Source organism: Ceraceosorus guamensis (genome assembly GCF_003144195.1).
Source record: "Ceraceosorus guamensis strain MCA 4658 unplaced genomic scaffold IE81scaffold_43, whole genome shotgun sequence".
Lineage (NCBI taxonomy): Eukaryota > Fungi > Basidiomycota > Exobasidiomycetes > Ceraceosorales > Ceraceosoraceae > Ceraceosorus > Ceraceosorus guamensis.
Window position 1 is genome coordinate 175,476 of NW_020290038.1, and position 18,426 is coordinate 193,901.

At 58.1% G+C, this 18,426-nt stretch overlaps 9 protein-coding genes and 1 non-coding gene across 10 annotated transcripts; 5 read left to right on the forward strand and 5 right to left on the reverse strand.

Annotated features, from left to right (window-relative positions):
• Nucleotides 1-400: 400 nt before the first annotated feature.
• Nucleotides 401-1,497, reverse strand: IE81DRAFT_291869 (hypothetical protein; the record flags this gene model as incomplete). The annotated part of the gene is made up of 2 exons (XM_025511926.1): nucleotides 401-604; nucleotides 676-1,497. 2 exons carry the CDS (start codon nucleotides 1,495-1,497, stop codon nucleotides 401-403), a joined length of 1,026 nt encoding a protein of 341 aa, XP_025368602.1.
• Nucleotides 1,498-1,653: 156 nt separating this feature from the next.
• On the reverse strand, nucleotides 1,654-2,157 carry IE81DRAFT_176751 (hypothetical protein). The gene has a single exon (XM_025510673.1). The coding sequence runs from the start codon at nucleotides 2,080-2,082 to the stop codon at nucleotides 1,795-1,797; it is 288 nt and encodes a 95-aa protein (XP_025368603.1). The 5' UTR covers nucleotides 2,083-2,157; the 3' UTR covers nucleotides 1,654-1,794.
• Nucleotides 2,158-2,749: 592 nt separating this feature from the next.
• IE81DRAFT_324585 (hypothetical protein) lies at nucleotides 2,750-3,169 on the reverse strand. The gene has a single exon (XM_025514272.1). The coding sequence runs from the start codon at nucleotides 2,970-2,972 to the stop codon at nucleotides 2,760-2,762; it is 213 nt and encodes a 70-aa protein (XP_025368604.1). The 5' UTR covers nucleotides 2,973-3,169; the 3' UTR covers nucleotides 2,750-2,759.
• A 1,568-nt stretch (nucleotides 3,170-4,737) lies between these two features.
• On the forward strand, nucleotides 4,738-6,144 carry IE81DRAFT_176780 (hypothetical protein). The gene is made up of 3 exons (XM_025510674.1): nucleotides 4,738-5,156; nucleotides 5,221-5,613; nucleotides 5,680-6,144. The coding sequence occupies exons 1-3, from the start codon at nucleotides 4,923-4,925 to the stop codon at nucleotides 6,061-6,063; spliced, it is 1,011 nt and encodes a 336-aa protein (XP_025368605.1). The 5' UTR covers nucleotides 4,738-4,922; the 3' UTR covers nucleotides 6,064-6,144.
• Nucleotides 6,145-7,032: 888 nt separating this feature from the next.
• IE81DRAFT_367502 (hypothetical protein) lies at nucleotides 7,033-8,338 on the forward strand. The gene is made up of 3 exons (XM_025517088.1): nucleotides 7,033-7,325; nucleotides 7,411-7,812; nucleotides 7,884-8,338. Exons 1-3 carry the CDS (start codon nucleotides 7,095-7,097, stop codon nucleotides 8,205-8,207), a joined length of 957 nt encoding a protein of 318 aa, XP_025368606.1. The 5' UTR covers nucleotides 7,033-7,094; the 3' UTR covers nucleotides 8,208-8,338.
• IE81DRAFT_176804 (hypothetical protein) lies at nucleotides 8,317-12,759 on the reverse strand. Its single transcript, XM_025510675.1, has 2 exons — nucleotides 12,613-12,759; nucleotides 8,317-12,512 (listed from the first exon to the last, which is right to left on the reverse strand). The coding sequence occupies exon 2, from the start codon at nucleotides 12,497-12,499 to the stop codon at nucleotides 8,426-8,428; it is 4,074 nt and encodes a 1,357-aa protein (XP_025368607.1). The 5' UTR covers nucleotides 12,500-12,512; nucleotides 12,613-12,759; the 3' UTR covers nucleotides 8,317-8,425.
• Nucleotides 12,760-13,374: 615 nt separating this feature from the next.
• On the forward strand, nucleotides 13,375-13,481 carry IE81DRAFT_t24. Its single transcript has one exon. It is a non-coding gene; the product is annotated as a tRNA-Ile (tRNA).
• Nucleotides 13,482-14,636: 1,155 nt separating this feature from the next.
• On the forward strand, nucleotides 14,637-15,298 carry IE81DRAFT_176898 (hypothetical protein). Its single transcript, XM_025510676.1, has 2 exons — nucleotides 14,637-15,175; nucleotides 15,275-15,298. Exon 1 carries the CDS (start codon nucleotides 14,729-14,731, stop codon nucleotides 15,008-15,010), a length of 282 nt encoding a protein of 93 aa, XP_025368609.1. The 5' UTR covers nucleotides 14,637-14,728; the 3' UTR covers nucleotides 15,011-15,175; nucleotides 15,275-15,298.
• On the forward strand, nucleotides 14,637-16,558 carry IE81DRAFT_176938 (hypothetical protein). The gene is made up of 4 exons (XM_025510678.1): nucleotides 14,637-15,006; nucleotides 15,070-15,173; nucleotides 15,250-16,234; nucleotides 16,315-16,558. Exons 2-4 carry the CDS (start codon nucleotides 15,103-15,105, stop codon nucleotides 16,426-16,428), a joined length of 1,170 nt encoding a protein of 389 aa, XP_025368608.1. The 5' UTR covers nucleotides 14,637-15,006; nucleotides 15,070-15,102; the 3' UTR covers nucleotides 16,429-16,558.
• A 109-nt stretch (nucleotides 16,559-16,667) lies between these two features.
• On the reverse strand, nucleotides 16,668-17,518 carry IE81DRAFT_176932 (hypothetical protein). The gene is made up of 2 exons (XM_025510677.1): nucleotides 17,211-17,518; nucleotides 16,668-17,181 (listed from the first exon to the last, which is right to left on the reverse strand). Exons 1-2 carry the CDS (start codon nucleotides 17,415-17,417, stop codon nucleotides 16,912-16,914), a joined length of 477 nt encoding a protein of 158 aa, XP_025368610.1. The 5' UTR covers nucleotides 17,418-17,518; the 3' UTR covers nucleotides 16,668-16,911.
• Nucleotides 17,519-18,426: the final 908 nt, after the last annotated feature.

Below are 18,426 nucleotides of genomic sequence, written 5' to 3' on the forward strand. Positions count from 1 at the left end.
AACTGGCCTATGCAAACATCGGTTCAGCGACACACGCATCACAAAGTTCAGGCCCTGTTTGCAAAAAAAGGGACATGGCGGAACACGCAGTGTTCGCGACAGCGGCAAGGGCAACCCGCAAGAGGCGAAAGGGTCGGGATCAACCCGATTTCCGCCCGCGCTCCTGTGAGGCCGCCCTTGCCGCACGCATGCCCTGATTGCCATTCCGAAACCGTGGAAAAAATCGAAGCCGTGCGTGGGAACTAGGGAGGCGGAATACATGATGTGTGGGATGCGAGTTGCTACAGGGAAGATGTAGAGTGAGCAGCGAATGGAATCCAGTTCCTCTGTTGCTCACATCAGCTCGTGTTGTGAATTGAGTAACTGTGGATGAGCGCGAAGCGAGCCAATGATCGACATTTTACATGCCAGCAATCATCCTGAACAGGGGAGTGGCGTTGTTGCCGTTGGAGAGGCGATTGACCTCCGACACGCCCTGCAGGTTCTTCATCGCTCCAAAGGGCGCGTATCCCTTGACGTAGTCTTGCTTGTCCATCCAGCTCACGATCTGTTGCTGGAACGACCACACTTGGTCCTTGGAGCATTGAGCGCCACCGTTAAAGTTCTGCGATGTAAAGAAATGGTTAGCGCCGTGTTTGAGGCACGTGTTCACCGTCACGGACGCCGAGCACTCACCTGGCAAGCGTATTCAGTGATCCAGACTGGCTTGTTGTAGCTCTTGTACCAGTCCTCGATGTACTCTTGCATCTTGTTCGCGCTGACATCGTAGTAGTGGAGCGAAATGGCGTCGAGGGCTTCAAAGACGTCAGGGCAGACCTTTTTGAATTGGTCGTACCAGTCCTTGCCGTTGGGAGCAGAGGTGGTGGAAGGACCGATGAGGTAGTAACCGTGCTTCTTCTTGAGGTCCAGCTGGTACTGACGCATCAAGCTGCAGGTGTCGCTGGGGTTCATGTCGGCTTGACCAGATTGGTTGACCTCGTTGGGACCCATGGTGCACTTGTCGCCGTTGTCGCCGCCTTCGGGGTTGTCAGTGACCTTGGACTTGTACTCGCTAAGCTTGGCTCCAGCTCCAGATCGTCCCCACAGCATGGAGCAGAACAGCGTGTCGCCCATGTCTGTGCCCATCTTGGTGGGTTGCCAGGTGTAGGCCCAGTTGACGTTGCCAATCTTGAAGTTGTTAAAGTCCATGCTGTTACCGTTGGGCCAGCAAAGACCGGCCTTGCCCTTGAGTCCCTTGGGCTTGGTGCCAGAGACGGGAGCATCCTTTTGAGAAGTCTCGTTGGAAGTGTTGCTGGCATCGTTGGAGTTTGTGCTGCCGCTCTTGGACTTTTTGCTGCTCTTGTGACCCGAAGCGTACTTGGAGGCGCCCGTGGTGGCGCACTTCTTGCTGCGACGAGCGTGGCGCGCAACAGCGTGAGGGCCATTGTGGATGGCGTTGTGCTCAGACGCGGAAGCGACGACGAGCGCAGCGTTGGCCACGATGGCTAGGATGAGCATGTGAACGAACTGCATGTCGAATGTATGTTCGTGTGCGTGGACGGGTAGGGATGTGTGTATGTATGCGCGGGATGGGGAGAATCAAGAGATTGCGTACAGAACGATCGTGTTGGCTTGAGAAGCTTCGATGGGACGTGCCGAGGACGTGCGACGAGGGGCTTCCGAGGTGATGCGAGTTGTTGATGTCTTGCTGTCGAGGTGACGTGGGTGCGGGAAGCAGCACGGAGAGAAATGGCTTGGAGAGGCAGAGAAGGGTTGAGGAGAGTGGTGTGCGGAGTGAAGAATCGCAAGAGAGAGTCAGATCAGGACGTCGAGCCTTGAAGAGCTGTCTTGGGTCGTGCGTGAGGGTGGGTGTTGGAAGGATGAAGGGTTGCGGTTGAGGGGGGTGCGTCCAAGCTTGAGATTTGGGTGGGAAACTGACAATGCGAGCGAGCGAGCAACCTCGATGGGCAGGGCGGATGCAAAGCAAAAGGCCCAGCGCGGTGCGGCGCGGCATGCAAGCTTCGGCACACCTGCTCGCTGGCCGGACGCTGCTGGCGATTTGCATCCTTTTTCGCTCTGGCATCCGCGACCTCGTGCTGCCATGCTTGATGCGCAGCCTAGGGCCAGGATTAGCGTGCACACGCTCGAGGTCGCTGGAGCAGTCTGGGTGTAGAGTGGTTTTGGACAGGCGTTCATAGGGCTCCTGCATGACTCGTGTGCACGGTTTGCGTACGTCTGACCCGCGCCTACCCGCCGAGTGAACACCATGCGACCATGCAGCAGCGGGCCTCATGCTGCATCACCTCGCGCGATGGAGGCCACGCATGCATGCATGCACGCAGCGGCATCGGCTGCTGGTGCTTGGCTGCTCGCTTCTTTGGCCTCGATGCAGGGGTTGATGGGGCAGCAGAAAAGAGGGGTGCCTTCGCACGGTCAACATGAGCCCCTTCTGCCTTGGCTGACACCACATATGGCGGCTGGTGATTCGGTCAGAATTGTTTTGCGGGCTTCAACGTACGTCCGACGCCCAGGTTTCATGCAGCATGCGTCAAAGGGATGAGAGGGGTCCCATGCCTTTTGTCTCGGCTTCCGCCAGCAGTCATCGTGATCGAGTGCCGCTGAATTGTTTGTGTGCGATGCGCAGCTGAGACACCGCAAGTGCAGTAGGTATGTGGGCAATCTGCAACGGTACACGCGCGCACGGCATACATCAGTAAGGTGGTGTGCGCGGAGGCAGCGCTTTTGCCCTCTTACACTTGGTGACAAGTATACTACCGAGCTCATAGCGTCCGCGCCTGTTCGTCGCCGGCGGATGATGGATGGATGACCTTGCACGCTGTTATATAAACATCCTGGCAGAGATGGCCTGAAATAGACCCGAGCATCCATTTTGGGATCCGCTCGGTTAAGTCAGGGCGGACTGTCAGGGGCAACGATGTTAGGACACGATGCAGACAAGTGAAGGGGGCCGCAATCTTGGGCCTCGAAGTCATCAACTCGAGACGGTCTCGCACTGGCCCTGCTGATCGCCGAGCGAGCGGCAAGGATCGAGCGCGCGCGCGCGCGTGTGGATCGAATGATGGAAGAATCAGGGGCAAATGCGAGGGAGGTCTTAACGCGCACGAGGTCTGTTCTTTCTTGGAGCCAAATTCGATTCAAAGCTTCCCGCCGCGCTGGCAATCAATTCGAATCAAATTTCAGACTCAAAACTCTGCATCATCATCAGGCACAATTAACCACCACGCTGTCGCGCCGCGCGCGCCCGCCTCGAATTTGTGACACCCGCGTATGATGCAGGCAGTTGTGATTATACACCTTTGTCCCATCCGCTGCTGCTGCATGCTGCTGGTGCTGCGCCGCCGAACGCGCGCGATGCTCGAGCGTGTGCCGCGCGAGGCGCACCTTTCTCGAGCTCCGAGCTTGTGCCGCAAGGATGCATACAGACATTGACGGTGCGCGTGCCGGTTGCCCGCCGCTCAAGGGAGTCAAACCTATATACAACCCTCGTGTCAGCGGCAGGGAGCGTACGTCCATCTCGCGTTGCGCTGGTCGAAGCGCAACCCTAAGCTGCATGTCTGCAGAAGAACACCGCGCTGCTGTGCGTGCGTGCGTGCGTGCTTGGGATTTATGAAACTCTTGACTGTGGACGAGCTCAACGCGTGGTCGCGCTTGACTGCCTGTGTCCATGCCGCCAGTCGATATGCACTTGGGCGCAAGATCCACGAGGTATTATTGCGATTGGATATACCGGTACACATGCCTCTCTCTTTCTCTCATACGTATACCAAGGCGCTGTCGCGACACGGCTATGACACAAGCATGGCCGATCACGACCTCTGCTTTCATGAACATGTGCGCAGCAGTCGCGCGAGCTGTGAAGAGTACTGTCTTATCCAAGAGTTGCCGCTTCTATGCGTCTGAGCAAGACGCGATCCGAGTAGGGGGGGCCGAGTAGGGGGGCCTTTACACGCTATGGATACCGCGCTCCCATGAAGTCCGCCAGCACGATCGGAGCCTAGGAGCCTTGCGCGCGCGAGCAGGGTTCTCCTCGCGCAGTCTCAACCTTCACAGTCAAAGGTCAGCGTCGCCATTCACGATTCGAGCATCCGGAGAACACAGCGCGAGGCCGTGTGGACTGCGCAGCAACCCACTCGAGTGCAGTGGCGAAATGGAGCAAAAGTGTTCAAAGTGCTGCCCACCACGCCCACGATTGCATCAAATTTTCAAGATGCTGCCCGCATCGATCATCACTTACGGGGGGGACCGCGTAGATTGCAAAAAAGGGGCCGAGGGTACTGCGCGCATACACAAGGTACGAGCTCGGCGCGCTGAATTTATCTGGCAGGACAGTGTAAGCGGGCGGACTATCTCGAAGCGCCCTGAGCCTCTCCGCTTGAGCGCATTCGCATTCGAGGGGTACAGGATGTCGGACTCGTCGGCGAACGGCTTCTTGAGATGGGCAACAGACGGCGAGCAACCGCATCGCCGCTGCTATCATCCGCCGCCGGATGACTTGAGAGAAGAGCGCCGATGGGCTTGGCGACGTGGAGGGGCGAATCGCTGTGGGCGTCGAGCGGGCGTAGGTCGACGCAGGATCGAGCTTGAAAGTCTACGCGTAGGTATTCGCATGTGTCAGCATCAGCAGCTGATAAGCGAGTGTGAGTACGAGTTGCGAACGGGCGATGACCGTTGTTCACGCAACTTGATGTCCGAACTGCAATTCGGTGGCGAGACATCGCATCGCTCTGCCCGAGTCCTGCATCGCTCTCGACGTGCTCGCACCTCTACTTTTGCAAGACGACATGCTTGGAGTGGGCAGGAGCTATCATCGCTTGGACATGAGCCATTGTCCCATTGCCTCTTTTCCCCTATAAATTGCTGGCGCCCCCCCCCCGTCCTTTCGAAAAGCATCCACATTGAAGGATCTGAGAATTCGTCACGCCATGTGCCGGATCGACGCGCCCGCTCGACGCATCGCTTGGCTGCTCATATGGATGCCAAATGCTTTCGGGATCAAGACTGGCGACTTTAGTACTTGGCTCTCGCCATTGGCTACCGAGCAAGTGAGCCAACTCGAATTGGAAAAGATTCATCAAGCTGCACGGTATCACCGGAATAACCACTGGATGCATATAGGCGAGCCCAGAAATCATTTGGCGACAGCGACCCACTTTGGTGTGAGAGGAGCTAGCTTGAGTGGCAGCGTGTTGCTGCGCTGAACGTGCACCCCGACCCGCACAGGTGCTGCGTGGCTTGCGAAATGAGCCCCAAGCAAATCAGCCGCTGGCCAGAGGTGCATTCCTCACCAGCGATCTGACACCCTTGCCAGTGTCTGCGAAAGATGTGCTGAGCGGACTGCATGGTCCGGGCAATGTTCCTGAAGTGCATGGAGTTCCCCTCGCCCCTAATAGACGATTCTGGAAGAATGGCTACACGTACGAGAGGGGCAAGCAACCCACACCGAGCTCTAACCCCCTTGATGATCCGACAAAGCGTTACAGCGTCAGAGTCGGCCACCCTCTAGGCTTCGACGGTGACTACAAGGATAATCTGTACAGGCAGACTTGGCGAGCCGTGCAATTGTGGCACAATACCCGACCCGAAGCAGAACAGAACAAAGTCCACCACTACAAGGTGCGTGTGCGAGCAGATGTTCTGAGCGTCTGTTCACGTGGGCTGACTGTCCGTCCATGACGGCAGATGCTTCATCTGCTGCGCGAGATGCCCGACAGCGCTCTGTCTCACACGAGAGTGTTTGCATACGACAAGCACGAGCAGCTCATACCGAACAAACAAGACCCAACGACGTACGTGCATCAAGTACCGTTCGCACCGACGCGACCCGCAGCGCGAGACGCCGGCCACATTATTGGGTCGACACCTGCTCGCAATCCGACTCGAGATAGCTACAACATGCGCCGCTTTGGCACGCTTGCGGCCCCACGCACCTCGGCTAGCGGGAGCGGGAGCGAAAGCTCAAGAAAGCTGTCGGCAGATGCGCAACCCTTTGTGCCCAAAGGCAAAGGCGGTCGAGTGCGCCCAAGCTCGCCAAGCACACCTTCTTCTGTGAGAGGTGTGCATTAAGTAGGTGTCCTAGCTACAAAGAGAGAGAGGTAATATAGGTGCTGCAACCGTGCGTCTGCGGCGCTCGCGCCACGTGATTATGACATCTTCATCCAGTCGTCTCGAGGTCACGAAAAGGAATGCACTCTCCCGCGAGGGTGTGAGGGTGCAGATGTACAATTGATGATCGATCGGATGGCCCTACAACAACCGAACGCCTCTCACGACTGCCATCTTGTTGAAGAGCATAAAAGCATGTTACTGGATGTTGTCACGATTGCGTGCTGTGGGCCCCACCGAGGTGCAGCCCACAGCCTCGTCCCGCTGTTAACATGGATATGCTGCGTGTCATGAGCTAGCGCTCAAGTCTGACTAGAGATGTTGACAGACTCCGTCAAGTCGATGGAATACATTGCGTGAGCCGGACACAGCTGTGAAACAGACTCACGACTTTGAGACTGGCGTGGCAAAACGCCGTCGGCACAGCGGCGCGAGCTTTTCATCGCTTGGCGTACAATTGCCTCTGCGTCGGCACCAAGGATGCTCTTTCCGCCATTACGCTCGATAAGCAAGCTCCGAGACCTACACGCAAGAAGCAACAGAAGCGACTCGCCGCCACAAGGCAAGCACCATCCACGCGCGCTGGGATCGGATCACTGCAGAAGTGCGCGCCCACCAGAGTGCGCGTCACGTCACGGTGCCGCCAAAGACGGCGATAGCTTGCCATCCGCATCAGCAACCGGCTGGACTCGTGACTGCGACACGACCGTTTGCGGCCACGGCAGGCAAGCCGGCATCATGTTTCAGTGCGATGGGTTCCTCGCAGTGTGGCAATCTTCTCGCAACACGCATCTCTCCAGGGCGACACAACCTCAGAGCTGTCTGGGCTCAGCGCCACTCAGAGCTGACAATACATGCGATCGAGCCCGGCCTGCCGTGCGCGCGACTCGCCAAATTTATGTATAAACTGGGTGAAAGGTGCAGTAACTCCAAAAGGAACCCCACTGTATAGTCGGTTGTCAGCGCATTGACAAGCATTCACAGACGTTTCGATGTCGCTTCGCATTCGTGCCTCGCTTGGTGTGGCATGTGCTGCCTTGGTGTCGGCAGCAACCCTTGTACTTGGCCAGCCTATACACGTGTACCCTGCAGAGGGTTTAGCCGACGGGATCACAGACCACGAACTCAAAAACATTGCCCAAGCAGCCGAATTTCACAAAGACTGGCACTGGAAGTCGATTGGGCAGGAGACGAATCATTTGGCAAAGGCGACAAAGTTCGAGGTGAGCATGCCGAGCGCTGCTGCGGCGCTCATCGACCAGTCTTCTTTCCCGAGGATTGGCTGACGTTGCGTGCACCAATGAATAGGTCCTGCGTGGCTTTCAGCTCGAGCACGATCCCGTCGCGCCAACCAGTCGACAGGCATATGTTCGAGGCATATTCAGATCAGACGATGGCGAACCTCTGAATGTCGCTCATCAAGACGTCAAAGACGGCAAGCACGGCGACTTGGCATCCCACGCTCACGGAGTTCCCCTGGCTCCTTATCAGCGCTTGTACAAGAATGGCTATCGCTACGAAAGGAATGCGGCACCCCAACGCAGCGATGGGCCCAATTTCAGTCCGCATCGGCGAACAAGCGTCTTTGTCAAGCCGCCTTTGGGACTTGGCCCACGAGACCACGAAGCCGAAAAGCTGACTTGGGCGGCTGTCCAGCGATGGCATCACAATCTCAAAGACTTGAATGCAAACGACGTGCATCACTACGAGGTGAGCGAGCGTAGGAAGCAGGCGAACGCGCGTCACCCGGCTAAAATGCTGTACCTCTTTCCTACTGTCAGATGCTTCACTTGCTGAAACCGCATCCCGAGACGGGAAAGGCGTACACTTCGGTTCTCGCATGGGATCATCAGGAGCGTCTGCTCTCCAGCCAATCCAAGCCGGGGACGTATGTGCACGAGGTGCCCCTGCTGCTACCCTCGCCAGAAAAAGAGGGAGCCGAATCCGTCTTGGGACTACATCCATCGGTAGCAAAGAAGATTACGTCCAGCAAACCTCTCAGCGCTGACGCAAGACCGTACATTCCAGTGTCACAATCGAGAGCCTCCAGCTCACGTGGCTCAACAAACGTCGCGGCACACACGCCAGGGGAGACTTTGCATTAGCTGCTAGCGGAGGGACTACAGTAAGTTGTCGGCCGGATCATACGAGCCCGCGACGTCAATGAAGGCGCGGGACAGTCAGCGCCGGAAATCTATGCGAGGCTCTTGGTCGAGCACGCGAGAATTGAGCAATGGCATGCCGTCACACAACGCCTGATGAGAAGCACGCTCGACGCCATTGTTCTACACGTGATTCGATTGTTAGCATTGCAAGACTGGATCTACTCCCGATCGCTTGCAAGTGATTGTTCACGAACGTCGCTGTCGCCACGCACGAGACTCGGTCCTCGAACAAGGGATGAAGGGGCAGTGCTGCTTAGTTTGGGCTTGCCGAGGATGGATAATAGCAGGCGTGAGGTGCCGTGGACCAGACCGTGGTCGCGAATGGATTCGGCTTCTTTGCGCAGCGAAACGTCTCTGCCCGAAAAAGCTTCTGGTGATGCGGTAGGCTCGCGCGGCCTCTTGGCAGGTACGATTCCCCAAACTTTGTCGCTGGGCACCTTGCCCCATCGCAATAGTCTACGTTGACGCGACAAGGTCCTGGCGCTGCCTTGTCCGAATCCCCTGAGTCCATTGTGATAGTTCATGCGCGGCTCGGGCAATAGCGAGTCGACTTCATCCGTCGACTGTCCCTCGCGAGCTAAGCGCTGCTTTTGTCGCCACAATGTTCGACGCGACCCCTCTCCGACCGCTTTTCTGGCGGGACCTCGACGTTTCATACCCGGCCAAATCTTTTCAACCAAGTCAAATCGTTGAGCATTTTTCAACGTCTCGCGGTGCCCGTACTGCACTTTGGGTTGTCCTGTTCCGATTGGCACGTCGGCAAATTTCCCCTTGAGAAGCGCCTGTGCTTCCTCTTTCGCTTTCAGCAGCTCTTCCTCACCAGATCTCTTTTGGAGGGCAGGCTCCTCGGCGACGTTTGACGAGGCAGTCTCGGCTGCTGATGATCTGGCAGAAGAGGGCGCAGCCCAGGGCTTCGGAAAGGTGGTGTCGTACTGCAAAACAGGTCCCGGCTTCCGCGGCGTTCTCCGATGTTGCGGCTCTCTCGGGCTTGGCGCGGTGTAAGTAGACTGCTCCACGGACGTGGTGGGTGGATCCTGCGGCGGCCGAGGTGCACTTATGTCACCCAAAGGCTGATCTCGACTGGCTCTCCATTTCCTGGCCTGGCCAACGAGCGCCTTTAAACGTTCCGATCCTTCGTAAAGACCCTTTTCGCGAAGTCTGGACCCCTCTCTGAGTAGCAGTTCGTGTCTGTAGGCTCCCGAATTCGACGTGCCTTTAAATGCTGGCACGAAATTTTCGACCTCCTTTTGCCTCTCTGGATACTTCCAAGGGACTAGAAGATGGATGGCGTCGTTGTTGAACCCGCCTATTCTCAGCGCTGTTCGCTGCCGGGTCAGTGTGCTATGATTGCCCTTGCCCCAGGGAAGAGGCGCCTTCCCCGAGTGCTGCCTTCTGCTCGGTAGCTTGTCGATCGACTCGGCTTCGCCCTCCTCTACGCGCGCCCTTTGACGCTGCCGCCAGAGGGTGATTGGCGCACCAATTCCGTCGGGCAGCTTTGGTCTGCCGCGTTTGGCTCGAGACATTTCCTGATCCGCGGGCAAGGCGCCCTCTTGACGCTGTCGCCAGAGGGTTGACTGGGAGCCAACGCCCAGCACGTTCTTCTTCCGACCGGCGTTGAATTTCGGCGCCAGCGCACTCGCTTCACGCTCCGAGCTAGACTTGCGCAACCAGCTTTCGCCACTCTCGACTTGTGGCGGTGCTGCCACACGAGAGGTTCGAGGAGCGGCCGCTATCGAGCTGCGAGGCGCACCAGAATCCACCGCGGAGCTGTACGCCAGAGAGGGTCTACCAGTCTTGGCGGCCTTCGCACCCACACTCAGCAGATCGCCTTCCGCAAGCCCTTGCTCTCGAATTCGTTGCGCTTTTCTCACCGTGCTGCCGTAAGCTTTCAACGTAGCGGCTGCGTAAGGTGAAGATGCGTCTTTCATATGTGCACCAAGCCTGCCCATACTGCGATTTCCCGGAACTTTTTTCCAGACATCATCTTCACTGTAGTTTGCCAGCCGCAAGGCCTTGCGATCCCTGTACCGCCGATCGGCGGCTGCGCGCAGCAGCCGATGCCTTTGCAGTCGTTCGTCGGTCATTTGGGATTCGGACAAGCGCGACCTGCCGTCCGGCAACACCTCGGCAACGTGACAAGCCGCGTCTAGCCCTGCGAGCCGTTTGCGCTGGCGAGAGATCGTCTTTCGACAGCCTTGGCCTAGCGCCATGGGCTTTGGGCCGTGCTTTTTAGTCCGGGAGCGCCATGCATCGTACGCGGCAGCCGCTTTTTCGAATGCTTCAGGTTCTGGTGGTGCACGTTTCTGCAGCCGACGAGCTTGGGACTCGTTGGGATCTACGTAGGTGACTTGAGAGCGGGGCCTTTTCGCCTTGCTCTGGGGGCTCGACGCACTAGACTGCGCTTGCCTCGACACGGGCGGCGAGCTTCCTTCGATTTGTGCGATGCCAAAGCCCGGTCTCGCGTACGAGGGTGCTGCATGGTCAACCTTGCTTGCAGCGAGAGCCGTGCGGTCGTCCCTGCCCTTTGAGCGGGATTTCTTCACTTGCCAGCGCGCTGACAGCGGTCGAAGAGCGTCAGCAGACTTGATCACCCGTTTCACGTCGCGCAGGGCGGGTGGCAGGTGATCGCCGGCGTCAGACGACGCGTCGTCTTGATCAGGATCGACCCATGGCCTCTTTCGAGCTTGACGTCTTGGACGATTTGTGGCCAGCGCTGCTGGCCCCGAGACGGAGCTCATAGACGTGCTCGCATCCACATGCTTGCCAATGGCGCGAGCCGTGGCGAGGGCATGCGCTCGTTGAAAGAGGGACCTTTCAGCGTCCGAGCTGGGCTCATTATCCCAGTGCAATTTTTCAAGCTGGGGCGCAATGGCTGCGAGTCCATGCTCTTTGACTTCCGCCGCCTTTCTGTCTCGCCATTCGTACCATGAGTTTTGTGCGGATGACAACTTGGCAGGACTTGGCCGTTCGGCTTTATATCTCGAGGCTGATCGCGAACCAGGGACGACTTGCCAGACATGCTGTGGGAGGGACCCCGCTTCGCGCAGGATGCTGCGGACCTTCCACCTTGCCAGAGTAGTTCTGCGCCTTGCTTTCCAAGACAGGCCGGGTTCAAGGAAATCTTTGTGACCGCGGTGAAACTCTTTGAGCTCATCGGCAAGACCGGACTTTTGAGCCTGCTTTACGATTCTCATTTGTCGAAGGAGAGTGCGCTCCCCTCCCTCACCGAAATCTTTAGCGGTGCGCCCGGGATTGTCCGGGCGGTGACGCCGTGAAGCCTCTTGTACCAGCTCATAGACTGCCTTTGCCTCGTTCAAGGCTTCCTCATTCATTTGCTGACCTCGCTTTGTCAGCTGGGCAGCGAACGCGGGTTCTCCTTGGAGCGAACCTCTGGAGGAGGCTGCGTCGAGGACTTCGTAGCGAGGAGTCCGGGCTTTGCGAATGGTGTTGACATGCCAAGCAGGTCTGAACAGAACGTGCGCAGGGTGTGTGTTTTGCTGTAGTGGCGTGTGCGGAGGAGATGCCGCGCGGGACGAAGATGCGTGCGCTGTAGACGCACCATCCCGAGACTCTGGCGCCTGATCGCTAACAATGGCGAGTCGTTGACGTTGCCTTTGGCGGGTTTTCGATGAGCCTCGGCCGGTCGGTAGGCGCGGCCGACCTCTAGCCGGCTCGAGATCGCGCGATAGGTTTGCTGAGCGCGACTTGTATGGGCCATAACCGCGTTCAGCTGGCGCCGATGTGTCGATGCGCTGACCATCGACGCGAGTGAGGGAGCGCAATTTTGGGTGCACCTCCAGCGCTCGATCGAGCAGACCTTGCGCGCGGAGTATCTTGTGCTGACTGTAGAGCGTCCGCCTGTTGCCACTCCCCAAAGGCACTCGATTTGCGTGACCAGCACGATATAGCAACTCGACTTCGTCCGCGCTCAGCTTGGACACTGGTTTCGATTTCAGCTTCTTGGCCATCGCCTCCTTTCGATTCCTCTCGTGCTGCACTCGAGTGCGATAAGCGGGCGAAGCCTTGGAGGAAGTGGACTCTATGAGCTTTAAAGATTTTGACACTGCATCCTCGCCTGCTCCTCGGCGGCGCAAGCATCCGAAGCACGTCGACAGTCCATCGTCAATGGTTCGCTCACTGGCGATGTGCGAGTCATGTCGATCGAGTGACCACTCCGCTGCGGCGGTCGCACACTGCGCAGCAGCAACGTAGAGGAGCAGATGCGCGCGCATAGCCGACCAGAACCTGTGCCAAGCCCTCGAGGAGACGCGGGATGCCGTGGGGGTCAAGGGGGGTGATCAGCTGAGGTATCATAGCAACAGCATCCAGTTCAGCCTAGACGTACCTGAGATGCTCCCACGAATGAGGTGAGATCAGAAAGGCGGTTCACTCGATACACACCGTGCTCGTAGAGCCATCGCTGAAAGATCTCGTCTTTATGGCAGCGCGCCCACCGTCACGAGTGGCAACGCTTGGTCCGCCACTCACGACTGTTCGCCGAACGTCGTCTATGTGATGGCATTCACACGCGGGCGACGCGCCCGCTCGACGGACCGAGTGTGGCAACGCCGCAATAATCAATGGGCGTGCGACTCAATCCACCATCAGGTGGCGTGGCAAAGGCAATGAAGCGCCCGCGGCCGAGATGAAGCTTATTGCGTGCCAAATGTCAACGCGCGCGCGGCGCTCGCAAGATTGGCGCGTCGCCCATCGCGCCCCCCCTCGCACTCTTGCGGGTGCTGTCGAAGCTGGACGCGCGCGCGGGACCGTCGATCCGATCGATGCTCTCTGCTGTATCGTGCACCCCGCGTCCCCAAATCACGAATGATCGAGGCGGGGAGTCGTGAGTGCAGTCAGAAGAGCGGCGTCGTCATGGTTCCACTCGCACGACTCGCATCCACGCAAAGGATCCTTGGCCAGACAGAACACGCGCGTCCGTCTCGGGACACGCGTGGATCGGGCGGGCAGGAGCGCGCGGAATCGTGCGCCGGCGATCGAGCGTCTTGGCCCGCGGTGCGCGCAGGTCGGCAGTTGAAAGCAAAGGGACAGGATGTGCTCAATCGGCCGTGTGTGATCATATTTGTTTAAACTTTGCATCTACGCCAGCGGCCGCTTAGCTCAGTTGGTTAGAGCGTGGTACTAATATTACGGGTTCCCGAGTGGGAACATCGGCATTCAATGCCAAGGTCGACAGTTCGAGCCTGCCAGTGGTCATTATTTTTCTGTTGCTTTTTCCCATGATGCGGGGTCGAGATTCTTAGGGTTCCGCCGTTGCAGTCAGCAAGAGTTTACTGCAGCTGACATGTAATCACGACTGACTTGCTCAGCGGCAATCTCTACCGCAATGCCAAAAGCGAGCGCACAAGAGTTGCGGGTTGGAGATCTAGAATTGGCCGATTCCGTCGTGTGGCTGATCAGAACAGCCCACGCCACGGACCCCAGGGGCCCCTCGCGCGCGCTCCGAGTCCTGTCCCTGCTGGAAGCCTCGACATGATCGATCCACAGCAGTCGTGAGTGACTCGTCGCCCGCTCTCATTTCGTGCAGTCGTGAGTCGTGAGTGCTGGCTGCAGGCTGCAGGCTCGGGCAGTGAGTGTGGCTTCTATAGTCACGAGTGGCTTGCAATCTTCCGCTGCGCGCGCGCGCATGCTGTAGCAACGGCATACGCGAGGCGCCGCGCGCGGTTCATCGAGACATCGCGATTCTATGCAGCTGAGCCTTTACCCCCGCGCGGGGCGGGCCGCCCGTGGCGAATCAATCAGCACGCGCGCGCGCTTGAAGAGCACAAAAAGTTCGGGTCATGATCCCGTCCATCAAAGCCGGGCGTGGAAGTCTTGGGTCGTAGAGGTGGACTTGCATTTGGACATGACGGACATCAGTCTTCGGAACCCACCTCCAAAGGAGAGCCATGCAGGCCGCTGCCCTGGTCAGCGTTTCTTGTTAGATCGTTTGTGGCGCGCGCGGGAACGCGCGCGGAGTCCAGATCGCGCGTTGGTGGCGTATGCTGCATATGCATGCACTGCAAGCGCGGGAGAGGGACGCCACACAGCATGTACATGTAGCTGCATGGATTATTGTATACCAAACCGTGACTTGTGGAACGCGCGCGCGCGCCTCCCCTTTCCTAGTCTGCTCCTCGACCTTCGCACCGGGATGGCCATCACGCACTCACGCACTCGCAAGAAGTGGTGCGATCTGGTCTAGCTGCGGCTCGAGCGTTGAGCACCTGCCGGCATGCCTCTCCTGTAGTCGGGCCGATGAAAGTCCGACCGACGTCTCCGCTCTAGACTCGGCTGCGATGCGCGCCTCTGTGGATCTGATCGACGACAAAATCGTGAATCTGACTGGTACAGTATAAGAAGACCACCGCCGAGGCAGCAACGATGACCATGTCGAACGGCGCGCCCACACTTCGACTACTCTTTCTCCCGCGCTCGCACCCTCCCCTCCCCTTCACCCCACCATGAGGTTCGTCTCGCTGGCAACCCTGATCACGCTCTCGACCTGGCTTGCGCTGGGCAGTGCTGCACCGCTCGAGGGAAGCGCTGTAGGCGATCTCTACGCTCGCGCGGCGGCAAGCACCAAAAGCTGCACAAAAAGCGCTCAGTGCAGCTCGGGAAACTTTTGCAATCGCAACAAGTGCGCCCCTCTGGCTCCTGTTGGAGCAGGCTGCTACAAAAACTCGGGTTGCTCTGCGCCCGGTATATGTTTCAACAGCAAATGCCTCGGTAATAGCGCCAAGTGAGCTTCTCTTTCGCCTTGCGTGTCGAGGCTTCGGCTCCCCGCTGACGTTGCGCTACACAGACCCTCGGGCGCGCCTTGCCGTGCCAGTACTGAATGCACCAGCGCTTATTGCGGCTACTCGACGTGTCGAGTCAAGGCTGCGAGTGGTGCTTCTTGCTACAAAGATGTGAGTAGACGACGGAGCGTGCATCGATCAAAATACGACTCGCATTCACGCTGACGATGATCGCGCGATCGCACGTCTCCGCCCCCGGCCACTCTCAAGGTCGGTTGCGAGTCGGGAAAATGTACAAAGGGCAAGTGTGCTGCTGCTGCTGGCACCACACCGCCTTCGACCACTCCGCCCAGCACTCCGCCAGCAGCAGCTCCATCTGGCTCGACCGACTTGACTGGCTTTACAGCCACTTCGCTTGGAAGTTGGACTGCCAATGGTAATGCCACGCCACAACAAGTTGGCAGCATCATCTACGCCAGACTGATGGCGACCGTTGCTGCCTCGGCCGGCATCACCCGAACCGTCCCGATCAAGCGCGGCGCCGGCTCCTCTTTGGACAAGCGCCAAACCACGTCTCAGCTCGTCACAGTGGGCTATGCTTATCAGGTGCAGACCTACGCTCCTGGCACAGGGACCGGCACTTGCAAGGTCGTTCCCTCGCTCAACGGCGTTGCGCGTCAAACGATTGATCTCGGTCGAACCGCAAGCAACGCCGGTACCGGCGCACCGTACGTCAGCGCTACTGCCAGCTACACTTGGGCTGCTGGCGCAACTGCTCCCAATGCTGATCTCACAAGCATCAAGATCGACACTGTCTGCACGGGCAGTGCGAGTGCCACTGTTGGCATCACCAACATCTACAGTCGCGTAGCAGTCACCACCACGCCAGCCACCGGCGCACGACTGGATGACTTTTCCACAGGCTTGGGGGCATGGAGATCCACGGGCACCGGCAGCACTCCAACAGCAGTGACTGATCAATTTGGAGAACGCGCTATCCGTCTCACGGGAGGCAACAACATCACTCGTATCAATATCAACCAAGGAACAAAACCCGCCAACGCTGCTTCAGCCAGCGTTTCATGGAGGTTCCAGCTCGTCTCGCTCAGCGGTGGTGCCAGCGATGCCTCTTGCTCTTTCATTAGGTACGCAAACGGTTACATCTCTGGGGACACTGCTTTCATCGATCCAGACAGGCTAGGCCGGGGTTACACTACTTATACGATGAGCGTACGTATAATGCCGCGGCGCGCACGTTTGGAGCCAAGGCTGATCTTCGATTCGCCCCTCCTCTCGCTTCTCTCTTTTAGTTCATCAATAATCCTGCAACCCGCATGATGATCCCTACCACCACTTCGGTCTCCCTCGCGTTGACGTGCAGCGCTGGCGTCACTGGCACAGTCAACGTCAAGCACATTGAGTGAGTGGAGTGGAGCGCGCCGTGGAGCGGCGCGGTGCAGCGCGGAGCAGCGTGGTCATTCTTTCGCATCGCAGCGCACCGCACCGCACCGCAGCGCATCCTTTCTGACACTGCGCTCTCCCCCCCAGTACACACTGGATCGATGCAGACGACAATCTGGTGGATGGTTCCAGCTACGCTGAATCTGACCCAACACCGACCACACCGCCAGCAATTGCCAGCGCTCCAGCGCCGGTCAGCGGCCAAAATTTGGTGCAGGATCCTTCATTCGAAAGCGGGGGTTCGGGATGGACCAAGCAGCTTTCTGGCACCAGTGGCGCAATCGACTTTGGTGCAGCCACTCAACCTCACTCTGGCTCCAACGCGGCCAAATTGTCGTGGGGAAATGGCGCTAGTCATGTGCAGATTTCCAGCTTCATCAGCAGCGATGAGGTGCCCCTTGGCAAAGCTTATCAATTTTGGCACTACTAGTGAGCGATGCGCGAAGTCATCGAGTGAAGTCACACGCACACGCTGACTTGGGTTCTCCGCCTCCTTGCTCTCCGCCAGCTACATCCAATCTTATCAGCTGCTTCCTGCTGCCCAGCGTCCTCAAACCGAGTACAGTTCGGACCGTGTATGCACCATCACCCATTACCTCGACACGACAGATACCGCAGACCCTAGTCGCGAAGTGACGTACAGCTTCGCATCCGAGTTTACTTCCGCCGGGTACTCTCGATGGGAAACTGGCGTACGACCGCGAGGAGCAGTGACGCTCGGCGACTTGGGTGCTCCTCAGGTCACTCGCATTGAACTCGAGTGCGGTCGCTCGGTTGCCTCAGCCGTGGTCCTTTTCGACGATGTCAACGTCCAACTAGTGAGCCGGCCTACCGCAGTAGGTGACCCTACTGGTCGCGCGGCCCCCAACACCAACATCATTCGAGGAGGTGACTTTGTCGACCAGGAGCCGTGGATCATCAAAGGTGGCCAGGTGCAGACCGAGGATGGCATCACCTTCTTCACGCAAGGTCCTTATTACGCCGATGCGCCGCTGGTCTTTCAAAAAGTCGCTCTAACTCCAGGGGCAACCTACCGCGTTGACTTCAGATTCCGCGTCTCGAGCTTCGAGGCCGGCACCGGCGCAGATCCTTATAGTCTTTTCAGAGTTCGCATGGGTGCTGCAACGATCCAATCCCTCAAGATCACTAGCGTCGATGAGGACTGGCACAACGTCTCGCTGGGCTATGAGCACCAGAACACGGACACCGCTTCGTTCCTCGCTTTCTTCCTCTCTTACGAAAGGGAATCTGCCCCGCGAGTCAGCCAATCCAGCATACGCATCACCGATGTTGGTCTATTCCGCACCGTTTGACGCGCGAGGGCGCGCGTCAACTCCCATCGTCACCACTGTCACCTAAACGCAATTGAATTTGAAACGCAATCGAATTTTGATCTGGTCGGCGCGCGTGTGCGATGAGCGGGGGGCGAGCGCTAGTGCGAGTGCGACTGCGGATGCGAGTGCATTCGAGACGTTGAGAGTGCGTGCGCATTCGAGGCGTCGTTGACGGCGCTGCTTGCTCGACGTTGTTGAATGTGCTGCACGCGCGTCGTCCTCGTCGTCGACGGCCGTGCTAGTGCTCGCACTCACTGCGACCACGTAAGCCCTAAGCGCGCAGTCCCTCTTTCAGCAACGCTACGCGACATCGATGCGCTACCGCACGTTCAAACGCCACTCGGACCTCGATCGCGATCGCTCCGCTCATCTTCTGGATGAGATGTCCGCGCTCCCACACTCCCACGGACTCTGACATGAAGCGGCTTGAGTTTTCCTTTGTAATTACCCCTCCCCAATACTCTGCATCGCTTGTTAGGTTAGAGCAGTACGGTCAGGGTTAGGGTTACAAGGGTGTCCCGTTTTAGGGTCAGAGATGTTTCATAGCCAGTTTGTAGAGCACATTGAGGAGTGTCTTGTGGCAGAAAAGTTTTGGATTTGCGATAGCCATTTTTGCGTGAGGAGGCG

What these genes read in the sequence shown, in the direction of transcription:
- IE81DRAFT_176938 (XM_025510678.1), top strand. Translation starts at nt 15,103, where the DNA reads ATGCACCAGCGCTTATTGCGGCTACTCGACGTGTCGAGTCAAGGCTGC. An exon ending in TGGTGCTTCTTGCTACAAAG is followed by an intron (nt 15,174 to 15,249) that starts ATGTGAGTAGAC and finishes GCGCGATCGCAC; the next exon opens with GTCTCCGCCCCCGGCCACTC. An exon ending in ACACTACTTATACGATGAGC is followed by an intron (nt 16,235 to 16,314) that starts GTACGTATAATG and finishes TCTCTCTTTTAG; the next exon opens with TTCATCAATAATCCTGCAAC.
- IE81DRAFT_176804 (XM_025510675.1), bottom strand. Translation starts at nt 12,499, where the DNA reads ATGCGCGCGCATCTGCTCCTCTACGTTGCTGCTGCGCAGTGTGCGACC.
- IE81DRAFT_176898 (XM_025510676.1), top strand. Translation starts at nt 14,729, where the DNA reads ATGAGGTTCGTCTCGCTGGCAACCCTGATCACGCTCTCGACCTGGCTT.
- IE81DRAFT_176751 (XM_025510673.1), bottom strand. Translation starts at nt 2,082, where the DNA reads ATGGCAGCACGAGGTCGCGGATGCCAGAGCGAAAAAGGATGCAAATCG.
- IE81DRAFT_176932 (XM_025510677.1), bottom strand. Translation starts at nt 17,417, where the DNA reads ATGCCATCCTCGGTCTGCACCTGGCCACCTTTGATGATCCACGGCTCC. An exon ending in CGCACTCGAGTTCAATGCGA is followed by an intron (nt 17,182 to 17,210) that starts GTGACCTGAGGA and finishes CAAGTCGCCGAG; the next exon opens with CGTCACTGCTCCTCGCGGTC.
- IE81DRAFT_367502 (XM_025517088.1), top strand. Translation starts at nt 7,095, where the DNA reads ATGTCGCTTCGCATTCGTGCCTCGCTTGGTGTGGCATGTGCTGCCTTG. An exon ending in CAAAGGCGACAAAGTTCGAG is followed by an intron (nt 7,326 to 7,410) that starts GTGAGCATGCCG and finishes ACCAATGAATAG; the next exon opens with GTCCTGCGTGGCTTTCAGCT. An exon ending in ACGACGTGCATCACTACGAG is followed by an intron (nt 7,813 to 7,883) that starts GTGAGCGAGCGT and finishes TCCTACTGTCAG; the next exon opens with ATGCTTCACTTGCTGAAACC.
- IE81DRAFT_176780 (XM_025510674.1), top strand. Translation starts at nt 4,923, where the DNA reads ATGTGCCGGATCGACGCGCCCGCTCGACGCATCGCTTGGCTGCTCATA. An exon ending in CGACAGCGACCCACTTTGGT is followed by an intron (nt 5,157 to 5,220) that starts GTGAGAGGAGCT and finishes CGACCCGCACAG; the next exon opens with GTGCTGCGTGGCTTGCGAAA. An exon ending in ACAAAGTCCACCACTACAAG is followed by an intron (nt 5,614 to 5,679) that starts GTGCGTGTGCGA and finishes CCATGACGGCAG; the next exon opens with ATGCTTCATCTGCTGCGCGA.
- IE81DRAFT_324585 (XM_025514272.1), bottom strand. Translation starts at nt 2,972, where the DNA reads ATGACTTCGAGGCCCAAGATTGCGGCCCCCTTCACTTGTCTGCATCGT.